At 42.6% G+C, this 14571-nt stretch overlaps 1 protein-coding gene across 1 annotated transcript in view; it reads right to left on the bottom strand.

Moving 5' to 3' along the window:
• Nucleotides 1–5664: 5664 nt before the first annotated feature.
• The window catches only part of LOC115398080 (GDNF family receptor alpha-2-like), a 54312-nt gene continuing 45405 nt past the window's right edge, over nt 5665–14571 (bottom strand). Inside the window, exons 6-8 of the mRNA XM_030104719.1 lie at nt 14301–14441; nt 10572–10714; nt 5665–5966 (exon numbers count right to left, since the gene is read on the bottom strand). Coding sequence (XP_029960579.1) covers nt 5844–5966; nt 10572–10714; nt 14301–14441 — 407 coding nt within the window. The 3' untranslated portion in view covers nt 5665–5843. The remainder of the gene's footprint in view (nt 5967–10571; nt 10715–14300; nt 14442–14571) is intronic.

The following is a 14571-nucleotide window of genomic DNA, read 5'->3' as shown; positions in this document are numbered from 1 at the left end:
TGACACCTTTGGTGGAACAATTTAGGCGACAAAGGAAACAATTAGGCTTAGCTCGTGATGAAAACGTCTGAATATTCTTTTTCTGGCATTAAAGTGCTGTTTAATTTTCACGCGGATATATCACATAGTACACACATCAATGTAAGCACTCCATTAAACTGAATTTATTTGTCTGCCGCTCTTTCTCTCTCTTCCAGTTTTCTCTCTGTGATTTATGTTATTATATTCACAGCACAATGCAGTGCTAAGAATACACGCTGTGGCTGGGATATTCTGCCCAGGAATCTAAAGAACTATCATTCTCAGCTCGTATCACGTCGGTTTTGAGAGCCATTAGTGCATGCCATACATATTTATCAAGAACCAACACATCCGGGCTGCGTATCAAACTCGATAAACAGGAGTTTATATCAAACATCCCGTTCTGCCAAGCGTGAAAGTGATGTATTTTCGGGCGCATCTCTATCACCAAATATTGCGCTGGCTGATCTTGCTCAGCTGTCAGCGGGCGGCCCGCCGTACTTCCCTTCCTTACGGTGACTCGGGCCACATTAACAAGTCATTACAGGCGTTTACATCAGTTCCTGTGGTAATCTCCAAACAAAGACCACGACGCACACTGTGAACCCGGCTGCAGCAGATGTATCACATAATTCCCAGACAAAACTCACTGGCGCCTTACCTAACTCAGGATATAAAGCTTTCGGTTTCATCAGCTGCAAACCGCTGTTGGAAAAAAAAAAGAAAAAAGAAAGAAAAAAAAAAAAAGGAAGAGAGTACCCCACAAAAACAGGTGGGTGAACACAGAAAAGGATGATGGGATGGCAATGGGCGCCATCTGCGATTGGAGCATCCCTAGCCCCAGTAAACCTTTCTTCCCTCTCCGCCATGTGCAGAGTGTTGATAAGAGACATCATCCCACTGACTCATTAATCAACTGTGAAATGTACAGCTACCTGCCGCTTTCTTATTCCCGTGCCCCCAAAACCTCTCTCCGCTACCTACCTCCTCCGCTTCTCCTCTTGTAGTCATCTGCAAAGAGAAGAAATAAACTGGACTCCGCAAGGATTTCATATGAAAACCTGAAAAAAAAAAAAGGAAGGGAAAATGCTTTCCTTGTAAATTCACTGTTTCAAGATTTCTTGCTCGCTCTCCCTTCTCAGTCATTTCCACGTGCAGACAGTCTTGTTTACACATGCATTCACATACAGAATCAAGCGTGAACACACACACTCAGCACTCAAAGTCGGAAAAAAAAAAAAAAAAAGTGAGGACACGGGATAAAGCGGTGCATGTATAAAAACTACACTCCCGGGTTCCTCGCTGCAGAGCTTTGCAGTCGACGCGTGTTCTCCACATTTCTGTCTCAGCAGCTTCAGGTTTGTTCATGCAGACAGATAAAATCATTTTAGCTTTACGTCTTCTATGCAAACCCAGCTGCCTCAGTTCAACTCTTCCCCATATGAAAAAAAAAAGAGAAAAAGAAAAAGAACTTCATTCTGCGTCTTTTTAAGCTGTCCCACTAAACCGGTGATGTTCCCATTAAAATACACTTCTTAATGGTGCAATGTGGTGCGTCGATCTCCTGCATATACATTCTCTTAAGCTGTATGAAAAATGCTGATCTACCGACTTTTTTCTTTTTTCTTTTTTCTTTTTCTTTTCCCCCAAACTCAAACCCCCTCCAGGGACGGGGATATGAAGAAAAGAGGAGGTTTGAATTTTGATGAGTTTATTTGCATTTTCCACATGTCAAAACCTTTAATTTATCTGCTGGTTCTGATCGGCTTTATGGGAAGCTGACTGTATAATCACTCACGGCGCGTCATCAATTTTTTTTTTTCTGGAGAGTAAGCAACAAACTGACCAAGTCAAAATTTTGATTAATAGGCAGGAAGGTGTGAGCGTGATTGTTCTGGTGACAGCTGCCCAAACAGAGAGCTCAGAGAGCTTTTCAGCTGTAAATTTTCTGATGGAGCGACCTGTAAAATGCACACAAATAGTGCCGGAGTTCACTGGCAGTGTTGCATTTATGCAGCAGGATGCACACCAAAGACATGAATTCTGTTATTTACATCTGTGGCATCATGCCGAGGCTTGACGGTTGCACACACAGAGAGAACAACGAAGCCTCGAGAAAAGAAGAGAGAGAGAGAGAGAGAAAAAAAAAAGACGGTGTCAAATGTGAAGCCTGAAGTGTCAATCAGTGACTTCCACAGTACGTCACCAGAGTCTTGTTATCATTCAGGTACAAATGCTGCAGTGTGTTTGCATTTTAGCTTCTCCCAGTAATAATCCTGCTGTAAACTCTACGCAGGTCTAAATAATGCAGGCACGATGCAAAATGCATGGAGCTGGAAGTGACTGCAGGTCAAGGAGGGCCGAAATGTCAAACAGGACAAACCCGTCCTGTGCACAAAGCTCAAACACAGCTTGTACGGGAATTAATATGAAAATGTTAGCTTCACGAAAATAATAGGGTTGTTTGCGTTCGGTGTCTGTTGAAAAAGGGGGGGGGGGAAATGTTGAGCAGCTGCTTGTGGCTGTGATTGTTTCTGGACTGCGTTGTGGCTGTATTACATTATGGACGACTGAGGCTGTTCTTGCTGGAGAATTGGCAGCTCTGCTTCATCTTTGATGGATTTCTCCCTCTGAAATTATCTAATATTGATGTAAGATAGGAAGGTTTACTCATTTATTTTTTTTTTTTTGAAGATCTCACTGACACACTGAGCTTGACATTTACTGTTGATCTTGTAGATATGCTTTGTGTAGAATTGCTGAAATTGAACTATTTTGTCCAATCAGACCCTGTTTTTGCTGTTTTGCTTAGATGAACATATTGAAAAAATGCTTGTTTTCTGTGACTTGTGAGTAATGTCGAGCAGCTTGTAAACTTGTTGGAGGTATATTATAATTCAAAAGCACTGCAGCACTGCCAGGAGCAAAAACAGATAAAAAAAGAAGAAGATTCTAGATATGTTGCCGAGTCTTGCTTTGGAAAACAAGCACAAATTACCGACGCACTGTGACACTTTATCTTTTAAAACATTTGAAATATTGACGGGTTGTTTCAACAGTGTGACTATTAGTCCAGGGATATAAAAATAAAACAATACCTAAAAATGATATTGTCTTTGCACTTTGCGCCTTGTAGTTTCGCCTGATCTCTTTTGGCATCCAAAAGGAAAACGAGGACTGCATGAGCAAAAAACATCAAGCATGGTGTCACTGTTCAAATGTAGTGAACGTGGACCTCACAAAGAAAAAAAAAATAAAAAATAAATAAACAGGCTGTATTCCTTTGACATTTCATGCTCTCAAAAGCCTGGAGCAGTAAACTCACCAGTTTCAAAAATTGCTGTAATTTCGACCAGGCCCAACCATACGGTGGTGCAGCCACAGTTAACAATAACACACTGAGCAGGGTTTAATTTCACATCTGTGACCCATGACAGGCTGTAAACCTTTTCCAAATGAGCCACTAACATAAGGCTATTTGCTTTCCCTAGCATGCACTTATGCGATTCGGCACTATAACTGATGCCGGTTCTGTTTTTGCAAATACAAACGCTTCCTGCAGAAATATTGCTGGCAACAATCATCACTCATTCACTGTATGGGGAAGAAGTGATGCAGTCATAATCATGTGAAAATACGCCTGTCGTCTGCAATCACGCCAGAAAACTTTCTGGGTATGTCAGAGAGTTTGTCTGAAGGGAAAAGCAAAGCATAATGGGAGAAATCATCTTCTAAATGTTGAAATGTTGTGATTTTTTTTTTTTAATTAAAGGTCCAATAACATTCATAGTTGCCGAGTGTTTTGCAAAGAAATGTGGCATGGAGAATTGCAGTCGCACAGATAAATCTCTTAATAGTGAGCCCTGAGTGGCTGAAGACATCGACTCCTCCAGTTCAAAACAGAGAAATCTGTCTGGTGGAAACTTTGTAATTCAAATGCAACAAATCTGCCCGTGTGGAACAATTTGCAGTCAGTGGGGGAGCCATTCAAAGGACGAGCTGACATTTCGGCGAGCCAATCTTCATAATAATCAGCCTTAATAACACACTCACAGGCCCATATGGAATATACTGTCAATTGCAGCTAGTGACTTAGTAAATGTCTGCATCGTAATCCAATATGGTAGCTTGTAAGTTATTCATTTAATTTTTTTTGTTGTTGAAATTGTCATAAAATTCCAGGAAATCTTTTTTTTAATAAAGTTGCTGCGGGTGGCAGTCAGTAAAACAGGTGATATAGGTTTGAGTCCCTTCCAAAAATGGTCCCAGTTATGTAGCTGGCCAAAACACAGTTATATTAAAGACAACATTTAATTGAATAAACAGTTCAGCAGTGCAGACAGAGCTGTTGCGTTGGACCACGCTGCATTTAACCTAGTAAAGTGGCGAGTGAGCAAAGATTTATTAATTGTATGTACTTTGATCATTTCTCTTGGTGAAAACAACTCCTTGAAGCACAATTAAACAATGTGGGAACATTAAAATGATGAACAACTTCTTTTTTTTCTGGGTTGGGTCACACAAGCAAACAGGCTGAAAATCCGAAGCACAGCTTTTACTCTCGGAACCCTGCAAGTGTATTACAATATGCATCATGTCTGGCTCTCTGAGGGGGGGAAACGGACCCCCCACACAGCGGCAATTTTAAAATGCTCCTCACCAGCTACTTTCCTCCTGCCTGTAAACACAGAGACACACACCGTACTAAGCAAGCGCACACACACACACACACTCAGTAAACATAGCATGATAGTCGCACACAGGTTATGGCTTTCCAAGCAGCTTGAGCTCATTTAATCTCATCCCTGTATACATTCTTTGTGATCAAACCTCAATAGACAAATATAAATGCAGATAATGAAGGCCTTCCATTGGCACCAATACAGAGCCGTCTTTAGCATACAATAATGTCCTTTTAAGGTAGTAGATATCTTTAAGTTGGATGAAAGAAAAGGGTCGCTTATATATACATAGACAGAAATATACACATGTGCAGGTGGACATATGGCGAACACCCACAGTCAGCAACAACAACATCTTAAATGACCATAGAACCATTGATTAACATCACTCCTTTAGTTGTTTTTACTGCCTCCTGGATAAAATATACTTGTAGCACCCAAATGAAAGATCTGCACTGTAGATTATGGTCACGGATACTATACCAACACTTAGAACACTGAGTAGGCTTTTACAGTTTAGAGTTTACACAAGTGTTGAAGAGACAGAATGTAATCATCCCCCATCCCCGCCCAGAAATTTGTGGTCTATTCATCCAGAAGAACATTAAGTCAAGAACCAATTCAAGACAAAAAGAAGTCTCTCTTTCTTTTTTCGTTCTCACTATACGACATTTACCTCATGCTCGTTTCTTTTCTCTCTGTGACAATTTCTTTTCTGTCAATCCTGTCGTCTTTTAATTATGTTGTTCATCCCGCTCCCCCTGCTTTGGTGAGAAAAGTGCAGAAGTCCTTGACATGAGCAGCTTCAATCCTCCAGGTTTTTTGTGACTCAGGCGGGAGAGTTGTCCCGGATAAAAGGCCATCACGGCCCTTTTCCTACTCAGGGTCCTTTGCGAAGCCATTTGCTCCATCACAGTCGTGCTCTGTCCGAACAATACATCAAATGAACGACAAATTCACAGTTGTATAATTTCAATGATTTCCACCTCTCGTGCCCTTTTGTTGTCCGCTTTCATGAATGCCACTTATGTCATCTGTCCAGAGATCCAGCCTTCTTAATATCAGTCTCAGTAATAACACCTTCTGCATTTGGGATCAGCTTGTGGGTGGATGACCTCTTTTTTTCTCCTCCTGGCGCTTCTATAAGGCATGCTGGGCCAGGACCAGAGCCAAAGCCAAGCTGGGAAGCAGAGCCCAGACGCTGGCGCACAGACAAGGAGAGTGGCCCTCTCCCAGGTCCAGGCCATCTAACGGTTCAGGATGCTGAGCAGATAGAGGGACACACAGGGGGAGAGAGAGATGTGTAAAGGTTAGACATGACTCAGACGCTCATGCTGCTCGCGTGTTTTGGCATTTGATAAGGGATGGGAGGAGACGGCGTGCCGGTGAGACGGGACGGGGTCAAAGCGGAAGACAAGAGGAGAAGACACGAGTCAGAAAGTCAGAGTGAGAAATTACATGTATCCATGGCAGACCCACTCTGGCACCAACATTAAGGGTTTGATCCACCAAATGTTTTGATATGTGAAGTATATTTCAAGCCCCTGCTGCTCAGTCTGCTCCCTGCTTCTTAAACAAGCTGGCAACAAAGGAAAGCTTCTTGTGAGCACTTTTTTTTTTTCTTAAACTCTTTTAGGTTGTGCCAGCAAGTCTCTAAACAGTTTTTAAAGCTATCATTACAGACTTTATTTACACGAAAAAACATGCAACCAAGCCAAACACACTCTATAGAAGGCAGCAGCAGCTCTGGATGTCTTTACAGTTTTTCACAAAGCTTATCTTACAGCAAGTAAAAAAAAACTGAACAAAACAGCTGCAAGACACCATTGTTTGACTGTTCACAATTACAATGCGACAGTGTTTATCCTCATGCACAAGAGAAAAATAAACATTTGTAGAGTGTGCAGACTGAGAATAAAGGGTGCAGCCTGCCACGCTGTTCACACTGTGGCGGAGGAATCGGTTCACATATTAAATTCTGTGGCCTCCAGAGTTCCTCTGTTATACACACATGACAATGGGTTTCATTATGTGCTCTCCTATAAAATTGTTAGCATTCTGAATACTTTTTCAATTTTCTTGTATTATTGTAGCACAAAGCATCGCCATTTGCCTTCAAGTTAAAGTATTCCCGTTCAATTTGCGGAGGCACCATTTTCCGTCCAGCATGGCAATATAGAGGTACATCATAAGGAACATGAAACATTTTCTCCTCCTCCTCCGCCATCCCTTCACCTCCTCTTCAACAATGCAACCTCTGCAGAGATTGCACTTTGGTCCATTTTCCTGTATACAGAAGAAGAAGAAAAAAAAATCTACACAGATGTTATCCAGCCGTTGAGGGGAAAAAAATAATGAAAAAGGAAAACAAAGTCAAATTACATTAACAAAGCAACGATAGTATCCTCCTATGAATGGGAAGATGAAAGATGGAAGCATGAGGATGAGAAAGGAGATGCAGGATCCAAAAAAGCTGTGGTTATCGCAGTACCTTGGCTTCTGCATTCACACTTTACAAAGAAATGATTGAAATGACAGTCGCCAAAAAAAAAAAAAAAAAAATGGAGGTGGGCGGAGGGGCAGCAGTGGGTAGCTTGACAATGCACCAAACACATCCGCGACTAAAAGCCAATTAATTAGCAAGGGCAGTGATGTGTGGCAGCAGCCTGTTGACATGAGTCCAGATCTCTGGCTGCAGCCAATATACACACACACACATACACACACACACTGAGGCTTGAGAGAAGGTACACGTACACGTAAACAAATGGGTGAAGCACAAACACATGCACACACCGTGACGGAATACCGACAATGTCAAAACAAGCACTCATTTGCCCGTGTTTTCACGCACACGGAGAGGAGGCGAGGATGGAAAGTACTCAAAAACTTTTATTTATGCCATTAAGCACTTATCTCGCTTGTCATTGCGCTACTAACTACACATGGAGACGCCGCATGTTTTTATTATCAATCAGCTCATCGTGAAATACACACGGGGCCGCATTTCCCCAAGGCGAGTTATCGAGTAACCCTGAGTTATGCAGCTTCTGTCCACAGTCAATTCCGTTCAATTGAGCTGGAAATCAGCAGTGACAATGTTACAGGGAAACACAGGCAGCGCGAGCTTCCCACTGGTTAGGAGGTTGGCGGTGAGGCGGGGGGGGGTGTTTTCATACACACACGCTGCTGTGGATTACAGTGTAAATGAAACTATTAATGAGATAAAAATGAACAGTGCAATTTCAACAAGCTGTTGTTTAAGAATTCGTTAAGTGAAGGCATTAAAATTCAAATCAGGATCACAGCTGTGAGTCACACAGAGCCCATCTTATCAGAGCGGCCCACACCGACCCCGGGACGATGGCAGACACTTCAACGCGAGTTCACAGTTTCCTTTGTCAAACTTCACAGAAACACATTCGTGCATTGAAAGACTTTTCTCGATATGAACAAAGGAGGACTTGTGATCATGCGTGCTCAGCTGTTTAGCCATTTTTTTTTTTTTTTTTCTTCAAATGAGATCTCTGCTGAAGGATTACTCATTGGATGAAATTGGATGCTTGCTGGGGATCTGGTTAGACAAAAAGCATCCAAAATCAATTAGGCAGAAGTTATAGAAATTCTGAACCGTGTCTTGCATCCTGCATGCGTAACAAACAGGAGCAACATTATGAAGTTTGCTTCTGCAACTATATCAGTTGGTTTTGATCCACATTTCATGTGTGCAAACAAGTGACGCGCAGATGATGATGATGATGATGTAAATCCACTCGGGGACGAAAGTTAATATGAATGATGCCCAAGGGGGGAGTTAAGAGTGGGGCGCAATCACACTTGGGCACGATACAGATCCAGTTAATCTGCAAGGTCCTTATAATACTCATAGGACCAAGCTTCAGCCCACGTGTTTACTCACTGAGCAATGGATAAAGCCCACAACAACTGGCAGTGACATTTTGAATAATTATGCATCCAAATTAGCCGAAAAACACTCGCTAACGTATGAGTGAGGAGCTGACTGGCATGAGCACAGAGTGCAGATTATCTTTTACTCAATTATCTTGTGACTCAGCGTCATGGTGATACTGTCTATGCATCAAGCACCTCATATATTTCCGCGCACGGATCGTTGGTAGGAGCGTATGCGTAAACATGTTCGTGTGTGGGTTTCCATGGGGTCGGCGCGATCCACTTTAAGATTTAAGGCTTTGGACAGTCAGTCCTGTGCCAGGAAGAATCATACCATAATAACACTCCCCCAATTTATCCGCCATGGAAGTTTGACAAGTTTTAATTGCCAAGCGTAGTTGTCTGAGAGCGCCGGGCCGCCCAAAATGTCCCTACCAGCTCCCTCTCTAATTATAAACTTCCTGCTTGAGTAATCACACGTCTTATTGTTTCCTAATTACCATTTTTACAATAAATTAAACACCATGCGGCAGTGAGACAGGCACTGAGCAGTGCATCAATACTGACACACACACACACACACACACACACACACACACACATGCACAAAACCTTAAGAGGACGCAGTTCCCACATCCATCCTCTCACTGCCGCCTCCTTCCTCCCTCTCTCTTTCTATCTCCTCCACCTTTACCTTGCAGAGTCACTGATATTACTATCGGAGCTGCTCGTTCATTAATTTCCCTCTTTGCAGCATTCTTAAGGTTGTCGCCGTCTTTATAGTAATGAGGCCTTCTGTGTACGGCACAATGCTTCATGACTCGGATACAGGGTGGCCATTTAAAGGCTGCGATGTAAAATGTCTTAATGAGAGTCATTCTTTCGACTCACAAATTTGCATTCATAAATCGTGTACGCAGCTCGTATTTGGATCTGTAATAGTCGAGGAAAAAAATAACGTCAACGACCACGTCGGCTGCCGTAGTACAGCTTTATACGACTACGGCGTCTCATTCAGCCGAGCTTGGAAACTGGGTCTCCTGCAAAGGTGAAAAACATCATTAGTCTTAGAGGGTTGTTCGGCACATCTAAAACAAATCTGTAAATAAAACACAACAACAACATCTTATATTTCATCATGAGCACTAATCAAACTGGAGAGTTAGATTTGAAAAAAAAAAAAAAACAACTCTCCTTGGTTCTGTCATTTTCACATGTATTTGAAAAAAAATGAAAATAAGCACACTTCCAATAAAAGACAAGCACACGTGCAATTGTACAGCACTGGAAAAAGTGGTGTTTTTCCTCTCCGAATGGCGAACCCAGTCACAGCTGAGGTGACGGCAGTTTTTCGGAGTCGACGGCATCCAGGAGAGAACAGGCCCAGGGCCAGTATTTTAGAACCTCTAATCCAGATTAAACCCCCACCTCCCTTTCCTTTTCACTATTTCATTGTCTGAAAGCAAAATATAATATTTCAACCACATGTCATCATCTTGGGTGTAGCAGAAACTGTCTTATCATAAAGAGTGTGTTTTGATGTGCCAATTGCTGTAACAGGCATAGAGATAGACTGTGATGTGAATGTGAATGGTGTATCATGTCGGGCTTTATGATTTTGCCACTGTACAAAATCCTCCTTTCATCAAATGAGAGTGGAGGAGTGTTTTTGTGGTTCTTGCAGTATGTTCTCTCGAACTAATTTATGCAAAGAAGTTGCTGGAAAGTGATGAAAATGTAAGGATATCCTTTGTATTGCGGCTGGAAAAAAGAAGAATCTGTTTCAATTTTACACAAAGAGGCGCCGAAGTATTGCAAGATCAGACTCAGAGATGAACACATTTCTCTCCAACAGCCAACTAAACTTTCAAGCAGGCAGGAAACGATGACTCTGCGTCACATTGTGCTTTTGAATGTGTTGTTTCTGATATCATGTCGAAGGGAAGAATCGATTACCTTTGGCATAGTGACAGATGGATGCTCCGAGATGCCCATGGGCCAATCAGACCCCGTCTTTGACGTCGCCGAGGGGCCGGGGATGAACGCAGTTTTGTTCTGTGTGTTGTCTGTCCCATAACCAAAGGCCTGAATGGCATTTCCTGCAGGGACAGAGATATAAAGTCATTTGTTTTTGACTGCCGTCCCAGCGAAGAAGCCAGTCAGCAGACAGACAGCTCTAAGTCAACTTCTTGGTCCCCTGCCCAATCTTTGGCAACTAAGGGAATGAAGAAGGGGAGAGTGGGATTTGAGGAAGGAGGGAGGAAAGAGAAGACAGAGAGCCAGTCTTTATGCTTCATCAGTAAGCTTGAGAGTTGTACGCCAAACTAATCGCAAACAGCAATCACCGGTGGGTCGGTGGAATCTGTCACTAGGGAGAACGCTGAGGATTTTACTGTCTAACAAAATACCAATAATGCCTTATGTTTAATATCGGAAGCTGTGCCTTCCCTCTGACCGCCTAGCATGTTTATGTTGTCAATTTAGCTGGCAATTATCCTTCTATACGGGAATCCAGCAGAGTCACAATGGACACATTTATCAAAAACAAACAAGTTTGAGTTCGCCTTCTCAGCTCATTACAAACCCTTTTTATGTTGCAACAGCCATTCTCAATTTGCTACAAGCTGACCAAATAGTGGTATAAAGTCTGCACTTGAGATGATGAGCCCTAATTTGTTTGCAGCGTGGAAAGCCAATGAATTTTTTTTTTTTTTTTAAGTAGCAAATCAATCAGTTCAAACAGAGGACATCAGTCTTTGAATACATATGAGCACTTGTGTATCTACGCCTGCAGACGTACTGTACGCATGTGTGCGAATTTGTGTCTAAGTGCATGTGTGAGTCCCTGCAAAAATGTGATAAATCCCTGTTCAGTCAGCTTTCCAGCTAGATATGGTAAAATAGGGGCTGAGTACCTTTTCACTGCTCATCCGTTTAAAACACGAGGCTTGTTTCTCTTTGTTCAGCCGGAGAGAAGGCAAGGCATGTAATTGCTTGGCAACAACCTCCATTATAAGGTCAGCATGCAGAGATGACTTTGAATAGATTTATGTGACTGATCAAATTCAAAACATTCCCAAACAAAGGAGAAACGGCATTTCACCACCGCCGCGCAGGACAAATAGGAGAGGTGTGGAATGCACATGCATAATCAGATGGCCACACAGTCCCGGGCACTGCTGATGCATGGCCGTACAGATTTGTCTGTCACATCCTGTGAACGCCTACACAAGCGTATACCCAGCACAACAAAACACACACACGGCACTACCACCTGCACACATAACAAATACAAAAGTCCCCCCCTCCCCCTTTAGGTTTTTCATTCTTGTCGACACTGGTGATCTGAGCTTGTGCTGGAAATTAGGAGCGCGGAGAGGAAACAGTTGAACAAGTTCAACAGTGGAGCCTAACTGCTTGAGAGGAGAGCGAGCGGAGGACTGCTGAGACATGCGATGTTACACATCTGTTTGTCAGGGTCGACTATAGCTAGCTATACCCCTACAGATGCTGTAAGATGGGGGAATAAAGTCATAAATCAAACCAGTTGGCTGGAGGGCCTCCACCCAGGATGTTTTACTGCACCCAAATGTTCCGCTGGGTGATTAAACCCATTGCCAATAGCAATTCAATTTTTTAATGACTCAGGATGAGTTTTTCTTTTAACCCCCCAAGGCATTGCCTGCATTGTCCTACCTGCAGGGCCAGATGAAACAAGAGATACGGGCGTAAAGAACAAGATTAAGATACACGACGAGAAGAGGCTCAGACTATGTTCAACTACTACGAAATCCATTTTGCCGAAATGTTCTCTGCTGGCCTTTCCACATATTTTAGTCAAATATATATTCTGGAGCTATTCTCCAGCTGAATTATTCTCCTGCCTGAACCTGTGAGGTAAAATAAGAAATGGTGTGAGGATAGTGAAAGAATTGTTTGACACACGGTTTTCATTTGCAGCACGCTTTGGTTCGTCACATCAGTGTTAAAAAATTAATTGACACAGCCCAAAACACTAAAAGTGAAAGTAAATAGGTGCAAAGGCTAGAATGAAAGAAGTCACATTTGTCCTGGGAGAAATATAGTCCGCAAAACATCCTTTGAAAAAAAAAAAACTCAGCAAGCATTACTGCCAGGCGCTTTGCAGGAGGACCGATAGACAAGAGCAAGACTATCAGTACACATTATAAGAGAAACACTAAACAAGCAGGGACTTCATGCCCAGAAACCTCGATGCACTCCATTCTAGAGCAGAAAGCACATAAAACACTGAAGTGGAAATGTTCAGAGCCATGAATAAGAAGGGTAAGCATGCATACCAACAAGAACTACATCCCAACAGTCAAGTGGAGGCTTTTTGCTCTGGATGTGAACAAGGTTTAAATAAATCATAACGAATATTGACTCGGTTGTTGAATAAACAGTCTTTTGAACCTCATTATATTCTCAAAATCATTCGATTTGCATTTTAATACGATGTCCACTGAGGCTACACTTGATTTGTTTTCAGGGAATTTTACATGAAGTGCTACAGGTTAAGGGAGGAGGTGAAAATGTATGTACAGTCAGTGTGTGTTGTCGTGTACATCCCCCCTCCTCCCCAGTGTGTCGAAGTTTATCGCTGGTTCCCCTCGGCTGCGGAGAGGAGATGCTGCATTTTGTGTTATTTTTCAAGACGCCTCCTCAGCTCCCGGCCTCATCCCTCATCCTGCACACTCAGCTAAAACGGCAACCCAGCAATCTATTGAAATGGTCAGAAAGCATTATCCACACAATAGAACATGTTAAAGGCAGCGGCGTCTTGTAGCTCTGATGACACCGCTCGCTACGCCATCACAAGGCGGGAACTCGCTATATTTTACTCTTCCGTGAAAAAAAAGCTGCAGGATATTTGAAGTAACCCCTCCGTCATGCCGCACCCCGTGTGTTATGCATTAGAGGTACAGATGGTATGTACTTTAGCCTTCCCCATTATTCCATTTGTGCTAGTCTGTTCCTTTTCATGACATTTTTCTCCCGTAAGGGATAAGCCCCTTAACTCGCTCAGATTGAATGTGAAAATGACATGCAAATGGTTTCTTTTGCATTAAAGTCTGGGCAGATCTTGCCCAAAGGAGGGATGAGAAGCGATAAGAAATTACTTGCTACTGAGAAACTAAGAACGTTTAATTCCAACTTAATCAGTGCATAAAGGGGTGTCTGCGGATAAGTTGTATCCAGCTATGTTAAGAACTCAAGCCCATCCTACCATGCACCCTTCCACAAATCTCTCACCTAATTCTTCCAATTTTGTTTTTCTCGCCGTAGCAAAATCAAAACAAAAATAAACTCTATTTCTTTCACTATATTGGAAGTTCTCTTTAAATGTCTTGAGACGACGTAGCACCTCCCTGCCCCTCATTATTTTCTGACAGTCGTTGCGCCGCCATCCACCCCTCAGTAAAATCACACATACGGTAATCTCACTGGAGAGCTTCGCGTCAATGAAGAGCGGATTCTGACATGGAACCATTAAAGTTGCATTAGACTGAAGTTCATGGCTCAGCCTGCTCTTACACGGCAGTAAGAGTAAGTACTGCATGATGTGCTTCTGCTCCTATCAATATTACATGACCGTTGGACCCCTATCAGTTACAGAACACATTCCAGATGTATGCAGAGTATGCACGTGTCGAGATGGCTCACTTAGGCATGGGTTATTGTTGAAATAGCCCAGGAAGCTGAGACACTCCGCCTCTTGGTTCCCGCTGCCTTTGCAGGTGCACCATGGGGAGATGGTCCAGTTGGAGAAGCTGTTGTCAACATAGTTGGGAGTCATCTCTGTTCCTGTGAGGATGTTCATGCAAAACAAAAACAAAACAGAAAAACAACAGTAGCTATGAGTTTCGAGTGGACATTAATGGATTACATATACAGCAAAAACAACCAGATATCACTCACAGCAGCATGTTAGTTT

Source organism: Salarias fasciatus, chromosome 12 (genome assembly GCF_902148845.1).
Source record: "Salarias fasciatus chromosome 12, fSalaFa1.1, whole genome shotgun sequence".
Taxonomy (NCBI): domain Eukaryota; kingdom Metazoa; phylum Chordata; class Actinopteri; order Blenniiformes; family Blenniidae; genus Salarias; species Salarias fasciatus.
The sequence above is the reverse complement of the archived record's forward strand: the minus strand, read 5'-3'. Positions and strand labels throughout refer to the sequence as shown.